Source organism: Otolemur garnettii, unplaced genomic scaffold, assembly GCF_000181295.1.
Source record: "Otolemur garnettii isolate 467f Iridium unplaced genomic scaffold, OtoGar3 scaffold00202, whole genome shotgun sequence".
In the NCBI taxonomy this organism is placed as follows: domain Eukaryota; kingdom Metazoa; phylum Chordata; class Mammalia; order Primates; family Galagidae; genus Otolemur; species Otolemur garnettii.
The window spans coordinates 2143911-2166656 of NW_003852597.1; the positions used below are offsets into that span (position 1 = coordinate 2143911).

Sequence of the window (22746 nt, forward strand, 5' to 3'; positions counted from 1 at the left end):
GGCGCCTGTAGTCCCAGCTACTTGGGAGGCGGAGGCAGGAGACTCGCTTGAGCCCAGGAGTTGGAGGTTGCTGTGAGCTGTAATGCCAGGGCACTCTGCCCAGGGGGACAGCTTGAGGCTCTGTCTCAAAAACAAACAAACAAACAAACAAAAAAAAAAAACCCGCTGTCTCGGACAGTGCCTGTGTCTCAAAGGAGTAGGGCACTGGCCCCATATGCTGGAGGTGATGGGTTCAAATCCAGTCCCCAGCTAAAAACTGCAAAAAAAAAAAAAAAAAAAAAAAAAGAACAACCCCAGAACAAAAACAAAAAAATACCTTCTATCTCTAACAAAATCCTTTTTCAGCTGGGTGGCCTGGGGAAATTCAGTCATCCCCCGCCAACAGCTGTGGGTGGGATGGAAACCCCCAGACTCTGAAGCCTGGGGCCCTGGCAGGCAGGAGTCAAGGTGGCAGGCTTAGAGTTCTGACTCTCCATCTCTATGAGTTGTGCCACTCTGAGGACATACATGAACACATGCACGTCAAAGGCACGGAGTGTCAGGCCTGGTCTGACTTATCAGCTGTCTGACCTTGGGCAAGTCACCTCCCCTCTCTCTTAAGCTCCCTAGGACAGTAATAACATCCACTTCACAAGGCTGTGGGGGACTGAATGAGAGGCTGCCTGCCAAGTACCTGCCCACTGCTGGCCAGCAAGGCAGCTTGGGATAGATGCCAGCTACCACGGCATTATTGCTGAACTGTGTCTATGTGTCCATGACCTTGTGTCTACTTTTTTTTTTTTTTGCAGTTTTTAGCCGGGGCTGGGTTTGAACCCGCCACCTCTGGCATATGGGGCCAGCACCCTACTCCTTTGAGCCACAGGTGCCGCCCCCTTGTGTCTTACTATTAGCACTGGGCATGTGTCTGGGTGCCTAGACCCTGGGGGGACCACAGCCTTTGTGTGACCACTAGAGGGAACTGGATAGGGCTGGCTTTCCTTCCTGTGTTCCATGAAAACCTGGGGCCTCTACTGCTACTCTAGTTGGGACCTGAAACAAGACAGGAGCTGGCATAGGCTCAGGCCAGGCATGTGCAGCAGATGGGGACATCTTACCTCATACTCTTGGGAGAACTTGAGCCCATCATTGGCTTTGAGGCGCTCGATGTTGTCTGCCAGGTCAGTGATGGGTATGGGTGGATGGTCTCTCATACCTGGGGAGGTGGGGCATACAGCCAGTGTTAGTGTGGGGCTTGTTCAGGGGGATGGAGACAGCCCCAATGCAGATATATGCACATGAGAACACATGTGACCATGGAGCACTGGGCACTGGTGGCATGGAAGCTGCAGCACATGCGGCGACGGGGATGGTGGAGCACACAGTGGCTGGAGAAGAGAGAGGACAGAGTGGGTGTGTTATGCAGAGAGCACATGGAGCATGTGTGGGTGACACAGTAGGGAGGAGAAGCTTCCTCCCCGCAGGTTGGTGGCAGTGGCAGGATGAAAGCTGGTCTCTCATCGCCCCTGCCTGTGGGTGGCCTTCCTGCCCTTCATTGGCGTCAGTCACCACTTGAGACTCAAGGACATTATTGTCCCAGGCATGGAGAATGTGGATGGTCACAAAGTATAGAGACAATGGTAGGATGATAGAGGAACAAGGAGAGAGGAACAGAGATAAGGCAGCAGGAAACAGAAGCACCTGGAAGGGTCAGACGGAGGTGGAAGAGGGAGAGGGGTAGGGGGGTAGAGGAGTAAAGGGGGAGGAAGGGGGAGAGGTGGGGCCAGAGGGAGGAAGGTGGGCAGAGAGGGGCGAGGAAGGGGCGAGAACTCAAGGAGAAAGGGGGCAATGAGAGAAAGAAGAGTAGAGACAGACATGGAAGCCAAAGTATCCCCCAAACATGGGAACTTTGAGAACTAACTTGAAGTGTTCGGGCAACTTGGGACACTGGAACCTGCAGAGAAAAAACAAACAAACAAACAAACAAACAAAAAAAAAAAACAGAAACAGCAGGACAAGAGAGCCCATTAACCTTTACTGGTGACCTTGCTGGCAGATTCCATGGAAGGCAGTGAGGGGTACTGGGGGCTGAGTGGGCCTGGGAATGGCTGGATGGATAGACAGGGCAATGGGCAGTAAGAGCTTGGGGCTGTGGATGGGTCCCAGGAGACCTCGTCATACTCCAGTGACAGTGCTCCCAAACACTGGGGCCTAGGTGGTCTTGGGGCACTTTTTATGAATAAATATAAAGTCACACTCAACCCTGTGTCTTGATATAAAAATTTGGTCTTGGCTACTTTCAGATGATTTCCATATTGGAAAAAAGAGCCCTCTTTTGCTGACTGCATGACAATCCTTGTCTTGCTGTGCCCCTCCTTCCACATAGGTAGCTCCTTGGCTCAATGAAATGCTTCTGTCCCCAGGACTTGATGGCCACCCTCTTTCCAGGGTCCCTTCTGCCAAAGCCAACAGTCCTCCTTCTGTGTCCCCACTGCTGTATGCCACTAAATCCCAGCTTCCTACCCTGACATTAGGGACACTGCACTCCTGTTTTTCTCTCTGACTGTTCCTTCTTAATCTCCCTGGCTACTTTCATCCTTCCTTAGCACTGCACACCCCTTCCCTGAGATCTTTTCTCAGCTCCTCTTTTCTTTAGCCCTCCCTACAAGAACCCATTTATTCTCTGGCTTTGATCATCATGTGCTCTTCAGCACCTCCCACATTTGTGGCTTCAGCCCTGCTACCAGGGCAGAGGTCCAGACTCACAGAACCACTGCCACCTAACCTCCACCCCATCACTCAGCCAGCAACTGCGGAGCTATTCTTGCCTTCCCTACATGGAGTCCAGCCCAAGACCCTGTCTTGTCCCTCCATTCCCACTGCCATCTTTCATCTACTCACTGGCTACATAAACAGCACCCTTCCCCAATTTCTCCCCCTCTAATCCATTCTCCAGACAGCAGCTAGAGTATATTCTAAAGCACAATTCTGACCACATCACTTCCTTGCTGAAGACCTTAATGCCTCTTTGGTACCCTCAAATGAAGTCGAAGTTGTTAGCTTGGTGTCCAATGCCCTCTGTTTACCCCTCTAGTCATCTTTGGGCTCAGGATTTCCTGACCTGTAGCTCCAGTGCTCACCACCCAACATGCATGCAATGCCTCTGACCTTTTGAGTGTGCTTCCACTGAAGGGCTCTACCTCCCATGACCTCTTTTCATGGTCAGTGATGACATGGTTTGGTATCCTCTCCTGCAAGTAGCTTCTCTGCCCTCTAGGTCCCACTGGCCAGATACCCGATTCCTCATAGATCCTTTCATGCCAGGCTGGTTGCTACCCATGGTATATGGGGTCGGCATCCTACCTCACTGAGCCACATGTGCCTCCCCAGGTTGGCAAATTTTTCTTATAAAAGGCCAGGTAGTAAGTATTTTAGGCATTGTGTCACCTGGCATCTATTATACCTATTTAACTCTGTCTTCATAGTAGTAAAGTAACCACAGAGAGTACATAATGAATGGGCATGGCTGTATTATATTAAAACTTTATATACAGAAACAGGTAGTGGGCTATACTTCGCCATGGGCTATAGAGTTTACCAACCCTTGCTTCCAATGATTCTAGCTCCCAGCCTTCCTGCAAGTCTTCCAAGTGAGAGACCAGAATTCTGGAATAGAGACAATCTGTTCCTGTTGCGCCCCTGTCTGAATTCCTGACTCACAAAAATAGTGAGAGATAATACATAATTATTGCTTTTTTAAGCCATTAAGTTTTGGAGTAATTTGATATGCAATAACAGCTAGCTCCGATATACCCAAGCCCTCTGTGCATATGCATTAGTTCACTCATTCATTCAGTTGTCTGTTTCACAGGCATTCAACAAGAACACACTGTGTGCTAAATACAAGGGATGGGGATGAATAAGACACAGTTCCGAGCCCACAGACTGTCATAGAGACAATTTAGCCCATTGTGAGAGACATGATAGAAGCAGCAGAGAGGTTTTGGGAGCCAAGGAAAGGCACCCAGCCTTGTGTGAGGGCTAGGAGGAGAAGTCTGAGCTGTGTCTGCCTGGGTATGGGAAAGGACTGACATTTCAGGCAGAACAGCTAGGTAGCCCCACAAATGGCTGGGAAGAAAGGGCAGGTGGGTAGGCATGGCCAAACCAGGACCAATCTCCAGGTGGTCGGTTGTAGACTCAATCTCCCACAAGTATCTGGTAGACGTTTCTCACTGCTAATGTGCCCACCATGTGGTGGGAGAGTGGGCTCTGGGGGTGGTGTGTCCTTAGTCCATGAGGCTTTGAGTCAAGACCACGTAGGGGCTAAGCATCCTTGCTGCTCCTAAGAGGATCCTGGGCCCTGGGGCATCTATCTAGCCACTGGACATGCGGGTGCCTCAGGCACTTCAGTCCAAAGTAGATGGTGTGAGGAGAAGGCAAAAGGGAATAAAAGGGGCAGGAAATGGGGGCATGTGGCTGAGGTCCCTCTGTGGAGACCCCCTGACCTGAGAGACAGGGAAGGCATAGCCTACTGGCCTCTCTGGGGGGAGGGGGCTGTGGAGCAGGTGGCAGAAGCCACCCTACCTGGGGTCTGGTAGTTGAGCCTCCGCATTTCCACAGGGTCAGAGGAGTGGGCCAACAAGGAGTCCTTCAGCCCGATTGACTGTTCATCCTTTGACGATGGAGAGTGGGTCCTTTTCCTAAAGAAATAGAGGGAGACTGGTGAAAGCCCAAGGTCCAGTCCAGGGCAGAGATGTGTAGCATGGCTGGCCACCACAGAGCTTCCACAGCCATGGCTCAGTCCTCCCACTGCCCACCTCATCCTGTACCTCTGAGCACAGAGGAGACAGAGCCAGAATAGCCTCAATGTGACAGAACATAGGATAGGGAGGACATGGGGAGATAGCAGGACTGTGGGGTAGACAGGGGGACAGTGCAGCAAGGGAGGAAGGGGTCATAGAGCTGGTAGCTCCTGGCTCCTTTGGAGAGAAGGCAGGTCACTGCTAGGCAGTGGTTGCTATCCCCAAGGCCATAGCAGCAGAGGCAGGAACTGCCAGGAATAAACATGCAAATGACACACAAAATACACAAACATCACAGGGACCTGGTCCCAGCTATCTGGCTCTTAGAGTATCATAGTAAATGCCCAAGGCAGCAGGGGAGGGACGGGGAAGGCATCACCCTCGCTGGGCAGAGTCCTCTCTTGGTGGCCTCAGTCTCCCCATCTATAAAGACAGGGTCAGGGATAGATCATGGGACTCAGCTGCTGACAAATAGCCAGGGGCCACTTGTGGTCTGTATACGTGTGTGGGAAGAACATGTGTGACTGTACTCGAGTGTGTATCAGGATGCACTTCCCACTGCTCTTTGCCCACATGCAAGACAGTCTCTCGCAGCACTTAGGTAACTTCTCAGAGAAACGAGCCTGGGGAAGGTTCTGGGAGCTCTGTATACTCAGGGAGGCAATGATGTCTACATTATACATGTGCCTCAGAGAAGGAGCAACTTCTGCGGAGGGTGCAGAGTTGGAACGGGAAGAGAGTGACAGAGCCTGCCCCTCATGCTGAGGACTCAGTCCAGAGCTGGGGAGCCTGCTGAGCTGACCAGGCAGTTTGCTGCTTAAAGCCACAGGCCAAGAGGCTTCTGGTCAAAGCACCGTCCCTCCCTGCTGGCCTAAAATGTGCTCGAGGATAAGAAGTAGAGGGGGAGGCGTGTTAAAAGAGAAGGAATGACTCCTACCTTTCTTGTTTACTAGGTCCCGAGAGACAGGCAAGCATAGAAGAAAGGAACGGTCATTGTTTCTGCCAAGCACCTGGCTCTCTTATGACAGGGAATGCTGCAGGCCCCTGATGTGGCACCCACATGACATTCACAGGGAGGGGGTTTGCCTATCCGGACACCGGATGCAGGCAGGGGTAGGAAGGATGAGTGTATATGTGGGCCACTCCTCAGGGTCCAGCCCACAGGTCTAGCCACCTGGGAGGAAGTAGATGACTTTTCAGGGAGGAGCACTGGGACCCAGGCAGGGATACAGGATATAGGTGCTCCTACACAGAGATGTGTTCAGACACACGGACCAGCACACATTCACCCGCCAGGTCCTCACTGACATATATGTATGATGAGCAGTGCTGGGTGGTGACAGGGGCCAGATCAGCCAGGCATTTGGCTGCAAGGCTGAAGCGGTTGACTTTATTTGGGGAGTCACCAAAAGGTTTTAAATTGAGGAAGGCAAACTCAAACCTTTGGAAGTAGCTTTCAGGCTGGGAAGTGGATGGAGGTAGGAAGGGGAGACGCCAGGGGCAGGAGGCTCAACTACCCGAGAGAGACCAGAGAGTTAAGGGCACATTGAGACAGAGATGGCTGTGGACATGGTGGTCCCAAAAAGCATTCCATAAATGCCTCTAAGTGAACAGCAGTGGGCATGTGGGGCCATAGCTGTGTCTGGACCTCTCTAGGCCTAACCAGGAGAGTGAGGCTGGGGAATCATCCAGAAATGGTGACAGAAGGAAGGGACTTAAGATATGAGACCAGGACAGGGTGGTGTCTTGAAGCTGAAGAGGAGACAGACACACTCACATCCAGAGAAACACAGAGACTGACAGACATGCCCCAGAATGCACAGAACAACCCTCTGTGAAGCTTCGGCTCCTCACACCCAGGCTGACATCCAAAGTCTCCCACCCGACAGATGCCAATGTGCAGAGACAAGAGCACGTGCACACACTGCTCCTGCCTGTCCTAGTTCCCGACAGCTGCACTGTCTCCACAGGCTCACCACTTAGACAGAGGCCCTGGGAGACGAGGAGCACATGGCTGCCCACTGAGCCCTGAAGGCGGTACTCACCTCTTGAACAGGAGGATGGCGATGACAATGAGGATGATGAGAATGACCGCCAGGACAGGGCCTGTCACCCACAGCATCTCCGGCTCCTCCTGCTGCTGGGCTGGTATCACCTGGACCACGATCTCATCTGAGTAGGGGCTGGAGGCATAGCGCTTCTGTGGCCCAGCAGAGGAACAGCTATGAGTTCAATGAGGTTCCCCACCCTGCACCTTTCACGTTGGTATGCTAGGCTAGGCTGGCCTGGTCTCCCCGACCCTAAGAGGCAGATTGACAAGACTGGCTCCCTGAGGTCAGATTAGGCCTGGCCTTCTGGTTCCTGGGACCTTGTGTCTTGGGATCCCTAGGGCAGGTCTCAGGTCTCTGGGGCTGCCCCAAGCCTGAAGTCTCATGGTACTTGAGTCTGGCCTAGTCTCAGGTCAGGCCTGTGGGCTTGGGGTACCGTGAGCCAGGATGGCTCAGACAGACCTGGTCCACAGGTTCCTTCAGGGAGGCGAGTACAAAGCACTGGTAGCTCAGGTCTGGAGACAGGGGGCGGTTGTAGAAGCCTTGGTACATCTTCTTGTCTCCCAGAGTGAATGTCTCGGGGAGCACGTCTACCTGAGCAGCCACATAGGGCTTTAGCCGCTCTGCCTGCCGCCGCCGCCGTCGCTCTGTACTACTCTGCTCGATGGCTTCTAGGAGCTGGTGGAGCACAGCATAGGGTCATGTGGGGTCTTGGAACATGCTGCCTCTGGGGCCATGGCCTGGGACATCAGCTCCCTGGGCTGGGATAGAGGCTCACTTCCATGTAAAAGCCACACCTGGCCTAGTCTACCACCCTCCCAGAGTGATGGGGATACCACAATGTCACGTTGCCCACCAGTACAAGAGAAAAGGCCCTGTGGGTAAGCTGTTTCCACTCTGTTTATGAGAGCAAGACAGAGAATTTCAAATGTCTGAGGGCCACAGACTATAAGGCTCATCCAGTCCTCCATGGCCCCTGCAAAGTCTAGTGGGCTTGGGCTTCTCTAAACCTGCAGAATGTCTCCAGGACTCCCCACCCCTGGGGATTCTCAACATTACCCCCAGGAAATTCTCCATAGCTCTTCAGAGTTTCTCTGAAAAATCCCAGGGAGTTCCCTTCAGACTCCCTCTCTCTAGAGAGGGAGCAGGCTGCCAGCCAGAGCAGCCAGGAGAGGGATTCTGATTTGGGGAGTGAAAGTGGGAGTCCTGGTGAACTGCTCAGAGTAGGAAGGCCACAGCCAACCATTGTGATGGGGCTGTCATCAATGTCCCCAAACCCTCTCAGGCACCTCATCTAGCTCCAGCTCCTCAGGTGTGCTCCATCTTTGCGTTAGCATGCTCCCACCCACACGGTCAATGGGCACCACCACAATGTAGAACCATCTGGGTGGACAAAGCAAGAAACAGTATGGTCACTGCCTAGTGGCTCCAGGCCTGCCCTCCCTCCCCTAAGGCCTTGTGTGCACACCTGACTAGTGAGGGGTCCTGCACATGGGGCATGGAGAGGGAGAAGCGGCCATCCTCTATGTAGGCAGAAGCAGGCATTGGCTTGTGTGGCAGGAGGTCAGGGGCTGTGCGGATGGACACGAGGTGCTGCAGGCCCCCTGCGCTGCTGCCACGGTTCATCAGCACAAAGGAGTACTCCGTGTTGGGCTGCAGGTCTGCAATCAGCTTCCGCATAGAGTGCCCGTCTACTTCTACACTCTGCCCATTGTATAGAATCTAAAGGGGACAGTGAGAGGGAGTGTGGCAGCATCTCTGGGTGAGATTTTCCCACCATAGACCTGCAGGGCATGGTGTTCACACACACAACTAGGATCCTGCTCAGTAGACGTGCACACATGTGGGTTGAGATTGAATGACAGCACAAGGCAGGCCCTTGTGTGTGCTGGGCACAGCTGGCTGTGGCTCTTACCCACCTTGAAGGGCACAGGTGACTTGTAGGAGTCAGGGACCTCCCAGCTAAGCAGCACAGATGTTTTCATTGCAGCTGCTACCCGGAAGTTCTTGGCAAACACTGTGGAGGCAGAAGGGTCAGCTCTGGCTGAGTATCTGGGCTGGAGTAAGTGGGCCAAAAGGATTCCCTGACAGGATGAGATGGCCAGGACACCCAGTGGGGTGGTGGTTACGAATGACTGCAGAGTACCAAAGACCCCTGTTCCCTGCCAGCTTCAAATTGCAGCTCACTTCCCAGTCCCAAGCTCTTTCACAGTGAGTACCAAACAGGGCAGAGGACAGAAATCTCTGTAAGTGTGAAGGTAAAAGCTGGAGCTCATGGACACGAGGTCAGAGTGACCAGAGGTCAGTGGGTTTCAGTCACGAGAAGCATGTGGCCCCACACCAAAGCACAGTGGAGAATGCTGAGGTCAGTGGGTCACTGCCCTAAGAGATTAGCATCACACACCAAAGATCAGTAGGGTGCACACCCAAGAGTGGTGATGCAGTCAAGAGATCAGTGGGTCAAGGTCAGAAGAGACTGGAAGGTAACACAGCAGAGATTAATAGGTGAAGAACAGCAGAGGTCAATGGTCAAACACCCAAGAGCATGGCGTCCATTCACCAGAGATTAGAGGTCACAGTCATGAGAAACGGAGGTTATCGCCAGGCATGGTGCCTCACGCCTGTAATCCTAGCACTCTGGGAAGCCAAGGTGGATGGACTGCCTGAGCTCACGAGATTGAGACCAGCCTGAGCCAGAGTGAAACCCTCCTCTCTAAAAATATCCAGGCATTGTGGCAGGAGCCTGTAGTCCCAGCTACTTGGAGGCCGAGGCAAGAGAACTGCTTGAGCCCAAAAGTTTGAAGTTGCTATGAGCTAGGACACCACATCACTCTAATGAGGGTAACAAAGTGAGACTGTCGCAAAAAAAAGAAAGAAACCTAACTGGAGGTATCACACACCAGAGGCTGGTGGTTCACAGTCTCCAGAGGTCAGTGGGTCAAGGAAAGCAGAGATCCCCAGGTGCAGCCACACATGGGCAAGCACTGCCATGCCCACAGCACACACCTTGCTCTACAGGCATGGTCCGGGACTGGATGCTGGGGCTGAGTGGGCCGGCGCCTTTGCTGGTCCACGCACGGACCTTGATGTCATAAGTAGTATCTGGCTTAAGGCTGGAAAGGGTGAGACGGGTGTCTGCAGTAATGTCTTGCAGTTCCTGCTGGCTGTTGATGTCACGGAATACCACAGTATAGTTGGTGATGCGCCCATTCCTCTCTGCCAGCACTGGCGGGTCCCAGGCCAGTTCCGTAGTAGATGTGGTAAGTCCTGTTACACGCAAGTTTTGGGGGAAGCCACTGGGCAGGTCCTCGGGGGTTGTGATCTCCTTCTCAAACTCCTTGCCTGGGCCAGCCCGGTTCTTTGCAGCAAGCCGGAAGATGTATGTGGCCCCCTTGTGCAGACCAGTGACTGTGAAGTGTTGGTCGTCCTTGCCAAAATCGATGGTGTTGGGCCGCGTCTCATCGGCTCTGCAGTACTGCAGCCGATAGCCTAGCAGCTCGCCGGGCAGCTCCTTGGGCGGGTGCCACTGGAGCAGCGCAGTGTTCATGGCTGTGGTGCTGACCATCATGGTGGGCTGGCCTGGGACTGAACGACCATTTGCTGGGCTCTGGTGTTGCCCTCTCCCCGCTGCCCCACACCATGGTCTGTCCTGACCCCCTTACTCACCTGCCCCTGTTGTTGTAACAATTTTGGGTTTGCTCCGAGCACCATCCCCCTTCGTGGTGTAGGCGGCGACAGTAACAGAGTAGGTGGTCTCTGGGGTCAAGCCACTGATTGTGGTTTCCTGAGAAAGAAAGATGGGCCCATTCCCATCACAGAAGTTCAGGAAGAGACCACATCAGCTGCCTTAGGATCTTAGTTTGTGGGGGTTGCCCGGGACACAGGGTCAGGGGTCATAAAGAGAAGGACAGGCAGGGGGATGTGGGCTTAGGAGGGCCCTGCCTATCCCAGGAGCCGCATGCCTACGACAGAAAGTTCATTCTTCCTTTTAGACAAGACAAAAGGCCACGATCACTTCCCTGACTCCATTGTGCTGTAAATGATACCTCATGAGTTCCCTGCACGCATGCACATACAAGGCACAGAGCCTTACATGTACCCCACACAGCTCTTGACCACATACACACAGTGAAGTGAACGAGTGGGCTAAGGTACCACCCCACCTGACCCCCATTTAGGCCCCTGCCTCTGTGAACATCTTTGCCCTGTGATACCTCCTGAGAAGGGGGCTAGAAGATAAGGACAAGGAACCCCCAAGGAACTCACTTCCCCTTTGTACCCAGTGATGCCTGAGAAATCAGCCAGGGCCAAGTTCTCCCACCTACGTAGACCCTGCCCACGTACTCCACTCCAGCAAAGGCATCACTTCTAGACATGCAGAGAAACCAAGGGGGTCAAGCCACACCACATGGAGAGAAGGGTGGGAAGAAGGAAGAGGACCATCGTGCAGTGGGAACAGAGCTGTCACCAACCCTGGTGTCCCTCCAGCTCTGTGCATTGGGTGGGGTCACTGTAGCCACCACCAACTCCTTGCAGGCCTTCTCCTGCCCCAGCTGGAGGATCTCCCAGGGGTGAGGCTTCAGAATGCACCAATGCTGGAACCTGGCTCCCTAGTCTGCCCTCCCAGCCTGGGCCCTGAAGCAGGTGATTTTTCACTCCAGGGATCAATAAGCCCTAATGATCAGGAGCGGATTTAACTCCATCCCTGTCTGGCCGGAACAGGGGCCAGGTCCGGGTCGATCATGAACATTGGTCTCAAATTGCTGCTCGACAGGCGAGAAGTAAGGATTAGAGGAAATGCCAATTGTTGCTCAGCTCAGTGCTTGCGTCTAAATGCCAATTTTCTCTGGATGTGGCTGGTGCCCTGCAGATCTTGGCAGCACAGGCTGGCAGGAGTGCAGGGAGAAGAGGAGTGTCCCATGAGCCCAGCCTGACCCAGGTCTCACCCACACTTGCACACCTGTTACTTACATAGTCCTCGGACTCCTCTCGCTGCCACTGACCGCGGGAGAGGGAGAGAAAGGGAGATAAGAATGGTGAAGGACTCTGGCTCAGAGGGTAGACTTAGCCCAGGGAGGACAGATGGAGAAATTGGGCCTCTGAGTGCCTATGGGACTTGCACCCCAAGACCCATCCAAAGATCTAAGTCCCTACCTCACTGAGCACCAACTGTGTGCACCAGGGCTGAGGAGAGGAGGGGAAGAGGACCTGGAGGGCATGCAGCCAAAAGGGAGAGGGCTCATCAAAAACTCACAGTGGCCGCAGGTACTCTGAGGGACAGGCTGTTTAACATGTGGGATGGGTTGGACAACTTGAGCAGAGGGAAGAGAAGATAGCAAAGGCTAAGTGGGGTGAACATAAACATTGGTCTGCCTGGGGCAGTCCTAGTCCAAGCCTTTTTTTATGGTATGATTATTCAGAGCCTCCTTCCACTCTCAAAAATATCCCAGTTGGGACAGTCAATTATATCATCACCCTAAGCATAAGGAGTGTCCCAGAACAGTAAGAGCTGTACCATGGCTGAGGTAGACCAAAGGGCAGGCTTGTCAGCAAGATTATGAAAGCCATGAGTGCTAACCCTGGAGCCTGGGCCTTGCCCCAGAGGCACAGGGAACTGTCTACACCTCTGTTCCCTCCAGAGGTGCAAGGCAGGGAGATTTTAGAGCTGTTAGTATTGCAGGCCACTGGTGTATGCTGGTATGCTAGCTGGAAAGGTGGAGGGGCTGAAGTCTCCATTTGTAGGCACTCTGGCAGTCAGGCACAGCACAGGGAGATAGCCTATAACATCTGTAGGCTTGGGGCAGTGCCTGTGGCTCAGTAGGTAGGGTGCCGGGCCCATATAGCGAGGGTGGCAGGTTTGAACCCAGCCCTGGCCAAACTCCAACAAAAAACAGCCGGGCATTGTGGCAGGCGCCTGTAGTCCCAGCTACTTGGGAGGCTGAGGCAAAAGAATTGCCTAAGCCTAAGAGCTGGAGGTTGCTGTGAGCTATGATGCCACATCACTTTACTGAGGGTGACAAAGTGAGACTCTGTCTCTAAAAAAAAAAGAAACATCTCTAGGCTTGGAGGACCTGAGGGTCCTCTAGCCCTATCACCTTCCTACTGCAGGTCTGGCCTCTCTCTGTGCTTCGCCTCTGTGCTGGGTGGCCATTCTCTTAGTTTCTCCAAGGAAATTACTACAATGTCCTTGTAAGAAATGTGGAACAGAGCATGAAAGGAAGCTATGGATAGGCCCTGAATGTCTGGGCACTTCACAGGGTATGAGGGAGCTTGTCTCTGCTCTAGTCTTCTTGCCTACAGGGAAGTCTTGGGCTGTCCAAGCTAGACCAGGGCATGGAGAATCTGACATTCTGCCTCTATTGTGTCAGAAGCAGAGGGAAAAAGAAGGGCAAGTCAGAGGGTTACACTAAATAAGAGAGGGAAAAGAAGGGATCAGAGAAGTAGAGAGGGAGGGAGGAGAAAGAACAGATGAACTAGATAAAGACAGAGGCTGTGCAAGGGAGAAACCGACCATGAAAGAGGCACACAGGCAGATGGGGAGATGGAGGCCATCACAGGAGGTAGGTCTGGTTCTACACTGCTAGGTTGAGGGCAGGGGCACCTTCCATATAGTTCTTTCAGGACCCATGGGGAGCAGATGTGTTGGGTGAATAAGGACAGGCTTGGTGTCCTTGACAGGGGAGCACAGGGGACAGATGGGCCCTGTGGTCAGGCTGGGGACCATGTCCTATCTGCTCTCCTAGTGGTATAGAGCAGAATGTCCTAGTCCTAGTGGGGTTACAGGGGAAAGGCCCCATCTTTTGCTGGCTTCACTGGAGCCCAGACTCAACTTTACTCCTCATCACGAAATGTCTGAGGCTAAGAGGGCCATGTCCCCGATCCTTTGGCCCAGTTCCCTTCCAAACTGCTTGGGACCAGAAGGCAGCCCCTGAAATGGCTTCTCTGGAACCCCACTGGCCACAGCTGTGGCCACTGGTCCCCCGATGGGAGGGGCTGGAAGGAACCCATTCCCAGGATGTTTCTGAATGGGTGTGTTTGCTGAGGCCCCATGAGGAGCCCTTGATCTGCCCAGGAATGCTGGCAGGTGCACATGCCTGTCTCCTCCACCCCTGGTCCCTCAGCATCGGGTATCCCAGAGGAGAAAGAAGGCATCCTTTGGGCAGATATGAATTTTGCTGCAGAGGGCTGAGCCCAGCCTTAGGCATAAGGCTCCCGCCTCTATGTGTGGGTGGGTACACCCTTTAGCTCAGCATGTACAACACAGGACACATGTGTGCACCCTGTGGCAGGGGTAATAGGCTGGATGGGGAGAGTGTGTGGGTTCCAGTGGGAGTCCAGGCTGGCTCAGCCCCAGTCCTTAAGGGTCCTGTGGCCCCAATTTTGGTGAGGAAACATTGAGAGCAGACCACCCAGATGTCGTGACTCTTCAGCAGTCTTGTGGGAGGGAGCTCCCAACAGTTAACTGCAGCCCTTTCCCAGGGGGTCCAAAGACTTGGCTTTTTATCTAAGCTCAGCTACCCACTTGCTGGGTAATTCCCTACCACTCACACAACCTTCCAATGTTCTAGGTTCATCTGCATAGCAGACCAGTGCTCAGCATTCCCTGGAGACTTTGCCCCAAGCTTCTGGGCAGAAACATTCTCCCAGGAAGACAGAAAAACACTGAAATAAACATGATGCTGGTGGGCAGGCCCTACCCTTAAGAAAACATCCTCCTGGGGGTGAGGCAGGCCAGAGCAGAGTAACACCCTACTTGGCAATTCATGGGGCTCTACAATAGCTACAGACTTGGGCCAAGCCAGGAAAAAGACAGCCTAGGAGTGCCCTCTCTCTGGCCATGGGAGGAGTGGATGCCAACCCCAACATGGTCTAGGAGGAAGGCACATCTCAAAAACCCAGCCTAACCATTACAGTGAATGTGTTTTCTGCAAACCACAAAGGCTAATGCCTTATCAGGGGTGGCAATGGGGGCTTGGGCTCTGTGTAGATCAAACTCCATGTGAGTGCTGGTGGTTGAGCCAGTGGGCACTGCCAGGCCAGGACTGCTACCACGGCAGATGGGGCAGGTGGCATATGGGATGTGGGCTGCACAGCTTGGGTAGAAGAGGTGATGTCCTTGAAACCTGACCCTACCCCTCCCAATCTCAGTGCACCCCATCCTGATGCTGCAAGGCATCCCTGGTCTCATGACTAAGGAAAGGTAGTCACAGGACCTCTGAGGGCAGGCAAGGGAGGGGAGACATTTGGGCCCCAAAGAGGAAGTGCTGTGTGTTGTTCTCTGTTTTATCTTTCATCCCCCCAACACCACCCAGTAGCGCACCTGGGCCTCAGCCAGCATGACATCCTGGATGACAGGTGGGCCACGAGGCTCGCCATTCTCCAGCCGCACATAGGTGACCTGGTAGCCACGGATCTGACCGTGCTGTTTGCTGGGGACAGGCAGTTTCCAGGAGATATGCACAGCAGTGGAGTTCAGCGGCTCCACTTCCACCTTCCGCGGTGGCCCACTGGGCACTGTGGGCCAAATAGACAAGGGAGTTAGGCCTGGTGGTGTTGTCCCTGGTTCACATGGGCATAGCAAACTTGAGGGCCCTGCCTCTGCACCCCACGTTTCCAAGAAAGGCCTGAAATAGTTTCCTTAGATCAGTTGTCCCTGGTGAAGAACATGCAAGGCTCCCTCTGCCTGCTCCAGGGAAGAGTCCAGGATGGGCCCTGCCCAGCCCTTTGGCCTAGGGCTACCTCACTCTGGGGCTGGGGAGAGAGCTGTGGGGCAAGTGGAGGTGGGGCACCAGGCCTTCAACCACTCCAAAGTTTGCAGAACCTGTCCTAACTGCTCCTAGGGCCCCAAATCATGCCAATGTTCAGCCAAGGCAGAGTCTTACTGATTCTACTTTGAGTATCTTTTCATATCAATCTTCCAGTCTTGACCTCCAAAGTCTTAGGTGAGGCTGCTGCTTCTGCCCTAGCCTCTTAAAGCTTTGGGCTGAGATTTGGACATTAGGTTGTCCCCTAAGCTACCTCTCCCCAGTTTGGGCCATTAAGCCTACAGCACAAAGAAGAGTCCGCCTGGGTTGGTGGGAGGCAAAGGCCCTGGGGTGGGTGGTGGGTGCTATCTAAGGCAGAGTGCCCCCCGCCCCATGGTGCCACTGCCTACCGTCCTCATCGGTGCGCACCAGCACCGGGCTGCTCTCGGGGCCAGGGCCCACATCTGTGTGTGCCCGCACCCACACCCGGTACTCTGTCCACTTCTCCAGGCCCACCAGGTCCCAGCTGGAGTGCTCACGGCTGATGCCATCCACCACATGCCGCCCACGGTCCTCGCCGTCCACTGCCTCGTAGGCCACGGAGTACTGGGTGATAATGCCATTGCGGCTGTCGGCCGGTGGCGGGACCCAACTTACCCGGACTGTGGTGGAGCCCGCACTCACACATGTCACCTTCTGGGGAGGGGCGGAGGGGGCTGGGGAAGACAAATGGAGGGAAGCAGGCAGATGGAGGATGGGGATCACAAGCACGGAGACTGAGTCACAGCAGACGGGAGACTCACCCGAGCAGGCTACCCCTCGAGTGCTGAAATGTCCATCCCAGGGACCCTCTGGGCAGCTGCTGTCACTGATGCCAGGACAGCCTGACTCCTTCTAGACTACAGGTCTCTCTCTCTCACACCCACACTCAGAGTCACACATATATGTTTCACAGTGTCTCAGTGTCACAACGAAGCCTCTCAGTGTCTCACATACATGCACTGTCAGTCTCACATATTGTCTTATATCCACACTCACTGTCAGTGTCTCACAGACCCAGCATCTCTAGTGTCACATAATGTCTCACACACAGTGTCACACATACAATGTCAGAGGGTGTCTTACACAGTGTCACACACAGGTACTTTAGGTGTCTTACCTATACTTTCATACACACTGTGTCTGTCAACACACAGCATCTCACATACACATTGTCATACAGTGTCTCACACATGTAAAGTTCTGACATGACATCTCTCACACACGAAGTCTCTCCCATGTATATGATGTCTTGCACAAAATATATGTGGCACAAAACAACATGCACAGGCATGTGGCCATCCCACTGCCAGCCACCCACATAACCACTCACAGGGGACTGCTCCATGCTGCTGTATCCTCATCTCTTCCCTCTGAGGAAGAGTGGTTCCAATGGCTGCTTTAGTGTAAGGCTGCTTGGCCTGTACCTGAGCCACAGGTAGCCAGAGATTAGAAGCCAGACCTGAAAGAGGCCAACGTCCCTGAGGTGTGGAGAGAATGCCTGGCAGACATGCTCTCACTCAGCAGGCTCTTGGGGATTTAGAGGTAGGTGTGTGATATTTCCAGACTCCATGCCCACTGTGGAGCCAGCTACACTACATAAGCTTCCTCTCTACCTCAATTTTTGCCCCCATCGTCTACTCAGGTAACTTGCTGGCCCAGAGCCCCTCCAGGGCTTTTTCCTCTCCCACAGGGGTGGCCATGCCCTGGATGCTGCCACTACTGGTAATGGGGCTCTCTCCAGGACTGTGGCCTCCTACCTGCTCTCAGACCCATCATTTTGACTCAGTGGCTCCAAGCCCCTGGCACTGCATCTGCTTACCAGCCCCTAGGGAACCCTGCCATTGACCTCATCCTTCCCACCCTCCATAGTCTGGAGGCCATGGTCTGGGCCACCATCCCACTCTGGTCTCACCAACATCTCAATGCCCTGCACCTCCTCATCTCTGCATGCCCCTCCATGCTGCCCAGACCTATAGTTCTCTTCACCTTCCTCTTCTCAGCATATGACCCCATCTCTCACTCTGCAGAGAAAATGGAGCCTTTCAATAGCACCTCCCTCTGGTTCTCGCTACAATGCCCCCCAGCCTACCTGCAGCTGCACTGATTCTCTCCTCTCCACTCATAGCCCACGGAGAGGGGAGCCACCTGCCAAGGCCAGTATCCTGCCACCTTCGTGCTGCTCCCTACCACCACCCAAGCCCCCACCAGTTATTAATCCTTTTTTCCACGGTTCCTTGTTTTTCCCAGTAACTCTTTCTAGCAGCATTCAAATATGCTCAATGTTTTTCTATCTTAAAAAAAATCCAACCCTCAGCCCCACAGCTTCTTCTAGCTATAGCAGTCCCTTCATTCACAGCTAAACCTACCAACCATGATTGAGCTTGCAGCCGTTGCTTCCACTGCCTTGCATGCCTCTCTTAACTGCAATCCATTCTAGTCCCTAGTACACCACCAAGACAGCTCTGGGCCACCCCCTACCTCACCAGATCCACTGGGTGCTCCTGACTAGCAGTTGTAGCATCTGGTCTATTTCTTGAGGTTTTCTTCCAACCTCCAGGCTGCTGCTCTCCCCTAATTCCCTCCTGTTTCCAGTCGTCTCAAGGTCCTGCACCTCCAGCCTGAACCCTGGACGCCAGCAGCCTGCTGAATAGCACCACATGGGTGGCACATAACATCTGAAACCAGACGCACTCTTTATATTTGCTTCTGCCCTGTTTCCTATCCTGGGGTGGCACCACTCTCCCCACAGATGGAATAAACCAGAAACAAGATTCACCTTAGCTTTCCTCTCCTTCAGCCCCCATTCCCACTCTATCAACAAGTTCTGACCACTTGGTGACAAGATAGCTCTCAAAACCAAACCTCCATTACCCACCACCTCTCCTGGGCCACCACTGTCTACCTAGACTGCTGCAAAGTCTCCTAACTGGCCTCCTACTTCTCTGCAGGCTGCCCTGCCCATTCTCATTGAGCAGCCAGATAGCTCCCCTGCTCTTTCTCTATCCTTAATGCCCCACCCTCCATGGGGCTCTGGCAACAGTGTGGCCCTGACCATGACTAGATGCCCTCCTGCCCTAGGCTAGTGTGCTGCTTGCTCCTGCTTGCTCACCCCGTTGGCACCTTCCCAAGACAGCCTCTTTGATCCCTCAGCCCAAAGGACGTCCCTGTCACATCATCTCTCCACCCTATTCATCTCTTCCATCCTACTTTACATGAATGTCATTAAAAGCTCATTTGGGTAATTATAGGCATAACATCTACCCACTCAACTTCCTAGAATCTCTGTGGGCAGGGGCCATGTCCACTGGTCACAGCCAGCCCTGCATGAGTACAGCACGAACTTCTAGAATAAATCCATGAACACAAAGTTGTACACAGCTTCTTGACATCATTGGGACATATGCACAGTCTCATGGCATAAGGACCACTTCAGAGACATTGCTATGTCTGTGATTAGCACGTGTGGTCACCATCTGATCCCATGGTGCCATCCAGCCAGTCATACCATGGCCACCTTACCAAAGAGCATCTCAGACAGTGGCTTACTGTGGGTTTGTGATCACAGGTCACCTAGCATCCCCCAGAGTCACGTATGCTCTCAGTCTGCCACCTGGAAAGCTACAGAGATCCATAGATGCAGTCACAGGGTCAGGCCAGAGTTATCCACAGAGACTTGGCCCTATTAGAGAGGACTGACGTGCACATCCAGGTGCTGCTAACAGCCAGGTGGTCCAGAGTGCGCCACACCCACTCTCAGGTAGTGCCACATTCACAGCCACAGCATCAGAGCCTCAGTGACACAGCAACATAAAGCCATACAGTATCCACACAAACGGCTTCACAGATACTCTCCACATGGCCATAGGGTTCCACAAGCAGGGATTTGAAGAGTCTCACAGTCAGTCACATTCTCACAGACCTGACTCCAAGTGCAGGTGGCTCGAGGTGACTACCTGATTCACAGGTGATTCTCATGAAAGGGGGTATGAGGAAGGGAACATGGGGGAAGATGAGATGCGGGGCCATGGAAAGGGGAGATGGTTGCCAAAGCAAGTTGGGGACATGGCGAGCCCACCACAGGATGGCTCAGTTAGCTAGTGTGATGGTGCAGAAGGGGGATGGAGGACAGGGACGAGTCACAGACAGAACTCACCTGGGCAGGGTGGGGCATGGGGGCAGAAGGTGGGGCAGGGAGTAGCAGCCGCCTAGATAGACTAGGGGTACTTACCTGGCCCTTTCTCAGGGTCTAGACCCACAGCTCAGCCCAGGGCTCAGCAGACCTGACCACCCACCTGGCTTAGGAGGAAGGGTGTGTATGGGGCAAAATGTGTGTGTCCCAGCCCAGATGTAACCCACAGTGGCCTCACAGACACTTACTAGACTGTGCTGTGCGGGCCTCAATGGTGGGGGTAAAGACACCCACGCCCAAATCTGAGCGGGCAGCCAGCTGGAAGTGGTACAGTGTATCAGGCTTCAGATCCTCTAGAGTGTAGGAGGCAGCAGGGTCGAAGGTCACCTTGTGCTGGAAGAGCAGGGAGTATTCACTGACCACTCTGACCTCAAAGGTTACTCAGAGATTATTCCCCTATATGGCTACAATGTGATGCCTCCAGACAGGTTGTGGCTCAGGATTGGCTCCACACCACAAGGCCATGTGCCTGACACCACAAGTGCCACATGCAACTACCTGGGGCACATTGGGGGAGCTTTGGGCTCTGTCAGTCACATGGGCTAGAGCCTGGGAGACCTATGGCCAACCCCAGGGACTCTATGCCCAACATAGGGGTGATAAAGAATACATAGCACACAGGCCACATGTGGCACAAAGCCCCCAGTGGAAAGCCTAGAGTATGTGACCAGAAGCCATAGCATCCAGAAAAGCCTTCCTGAGTGGGCCTGTCCAGATCCTCAGAGACCAAGAGGCTCCCTCCAACCTTCCCTGCCCTGTGGCTCACCTGCTCGCCTTCATCCTCTGTTGCCCAGTACACCAGCTCATACTTGGTGATCCGCTCCTGTGGGGGCAGGAGCCATGAGAGATGGATCCTGGTGTCTGACTCGGCCTCAGCATGGAAGTCCGCAGGCTGTGCAGGCACTGTAACACCCCCGCGTCAAGCACTGTCAGCCTTGCCAAGGCCCCGAGGGCAGGGGTGCCCAGGGAGAAGGCAAGGAAAGGCAGATTCTCACCCTCAAGCATCTGTAGAACCTCTACAGATGCATGAATACAGAACACAGAGCATGTCTAGCCAGCTCGCCCCCACCTACCTCCTTGCTGGGTCTTGACCTGCATGGTGGGGCTGGGAGGGCCATCACCCACAGCAGTAAAAGCGAGTACACGCAGGCTGTAGGTGATGCCAGGCAGCAGGCTGCCCACAGTGGTAAGGAGCCCTGCATCCGTGTTGTGCTTATGCCAGGCACTCAGTGGGCGGCGGGAATCTGGGGTATAGTAGATGCGGTATCCTCGCACCAGGCCATTGGGCTCCTCAGGTGGCTCCCACTGTACCAGCATGGTGCTGGCGCTCAGCATGCGTGCCTGCACACGGCGTGGTGGGCTGGAGGGCGCCTGTTCCCCCGTGCGTGCCCGCACTGCCTCACTTGGTGGCCCTCGCCCAATGCTGTTCACTGCCAACACACGGAAGGCATATTCTGAGAAAGGGCTAAGGCCACCAATGCTGTAGCGGGTGGTGGCCACACCATCCACCTCTTGGAAAGGGCCCTCTGTGCCTGCTGCCCGGTACTGGATGCCGTAGTAGGACACAGGCTCTGCGTTCCCAGAGTCCCAGGTCAGGGTGACGCTGGTAGCAGTCGTCTCTGTCACCACAAGATCAATTGGAGGCTTTGGCAGAGCTGGGGACAGAGAGTGAGACTCAGGACTGCCTGAGGTCAGGAGCCCAGCAACCAGCCCTACCCTTGGGGACCATCCAAGGGCAGTTGATTTGGTCACCAGAGTGGGGCTGACACCCACATACCATTAAAGAATGCCTAAAAAGCTTATGGTAGCCTTTTTTTTTCTTTTGGGAGACAGAGTCTCAAGTTGTCACCCTGGGTAGAGTTCTGTGGCATCATAGCTCACAGCAACCTCAAACTCTTGGGCTGATGCGATGATCCTCTTGCCTCACTTTTTCTATTTTTAGTAGAGACGAGGTCTTGCTTTTGCTTAGGTCGGTCTCAAGCTCATAAGCTCAAGCAATCCACCTGCCTCAGCCTCCCACAGTGGTAGGATTATAGGCGTGAGCCACTGTGCCTAGCCCTTATGGTGGCTTCTGAAGGCACCTAATGGAAGACAATGACCAGGTTATGTCCCTGCCCGTGGGACCTGTGGGCATTTAGATATGTATGTACATCATTTCTGGTACTCACTGGATCCTCACGTAAGCCCATGTGACTCATTTAACAGACCCAAAGGTGGGCCTTAAAGGTCCCACATGAATGGATTGCACTGGGGCTAGGTAGCAGATAACTGCCTCTGCAGCTCATTGCACATACCTGGTGGCAAGTATGTGTGATAGGGCATGGGGTGGGAGGAAGATGCTTCTTAAGGAACTGGCCCTGGATATTAGAAGTGGTGGGGCTGCTAGACCCACAGACCTTATGGCTTGGCTCAAATTGAAGTAAAGTCCTAGGTCCACAGATGATAATTCAACAAATAATTATTAAATACCTACCAAATGCCAAGCACTGTGCTGGGGCCAGGGCCACAGTGCCACATGGTCACATTTCTGCTCTCACAGAGTGTACACCACAGTTCAAGAAAGCATCAATGAATGAGGTGATAATAATGACTCTGGCACATACAAGGACAGCAGGAAGCAAGATGCTGAGGTGGAGAAAAATCCAGGGACTTGAATGGGGTCATCAAGGAAGGAAAGCCTCACAGAATGCATGCCAAGGGCAAGAGGCTACTAGTTTTAGGAGGCCACATCAGGAAGCCACTGAAAGGTGTTTCTCCCTTTCTTAAAGGGAGTGACATGGTCCTGATCTGCATTTTATTTTATTTATTTATTTTTTTTTGAGACAGAGCTTCAAGCTGTCCCCCTGGGCAGAGTACCATGGCATCACAGCTCACAGCAACCTCCAACTCCTGGGCTCAAGCGAGTCTCCTGCCTCCACCTCCCAAGTAGCTGGGACCACAGGCGC

General features: G+C 53.6%; 1 protein-coding gene across 4 annotated transcripts in view; it reads right to left on the reverse strand.

The window, feature by feature from the left end:
* The window catches only part of PTPRF (protein tyrosine phosphatase, receptor type F), an 82898-nt gene that overhangs the window by 8763 nt on the left and 51389 nt on the right, over nt 1–22746 (reverse strand). For 2 of the 4 annotated variants that reach the window (XM_023507755.1, XM_023507756.1), the window contains 15 exons: nt 20875–21456; nt 20568–20704; nt 19990–20134; nt 15981–16286; nt 15147–15340; nt 11798–11824; nt 10493–10610; nt 9833–10411; nt 8746–8843; nt 8295–8548; nt 8116–8209; nt 7289–7504; nt 6824–6978; nt 4561–4676; nt 1095–1192 (listed from right to left, as the gene is read on the reverse strand). In XM_023507755.1, coding sequence (XP_023363523.1) covers nt 1095–1192; nt 4561–4676; nt 6824–6978; nt 7289–7504; nt 8116–8209; nt 8295–8548; nt 8746–8843; nt 9833–10411; nt 10493–10610; nt 11798–11824; nt 15147–15340; nt 15981–16286; nt 19990–20134; nt 20568–20704; nt 20875–21456 — 3119 coding nt within the window. The remainder of the gene's footprint in view (nt 1–1094; nt 1193–4560; nt 4677–6823; nt 6979–7288; nt 7505–8115; nt 8210–8294; nt 8549–8745; nt 8844–9832; nt 10412–10492; nt 10611–11797; nt 11825–15146; nt 15341–15980; nt 16287–19989; nt 20135–20567; nt 20705–20874; nt 21457–22746) is intronic. The other 2 variants (XM_012812335.2, XM_023507757.1) reach the window with 1 other exon arrangement.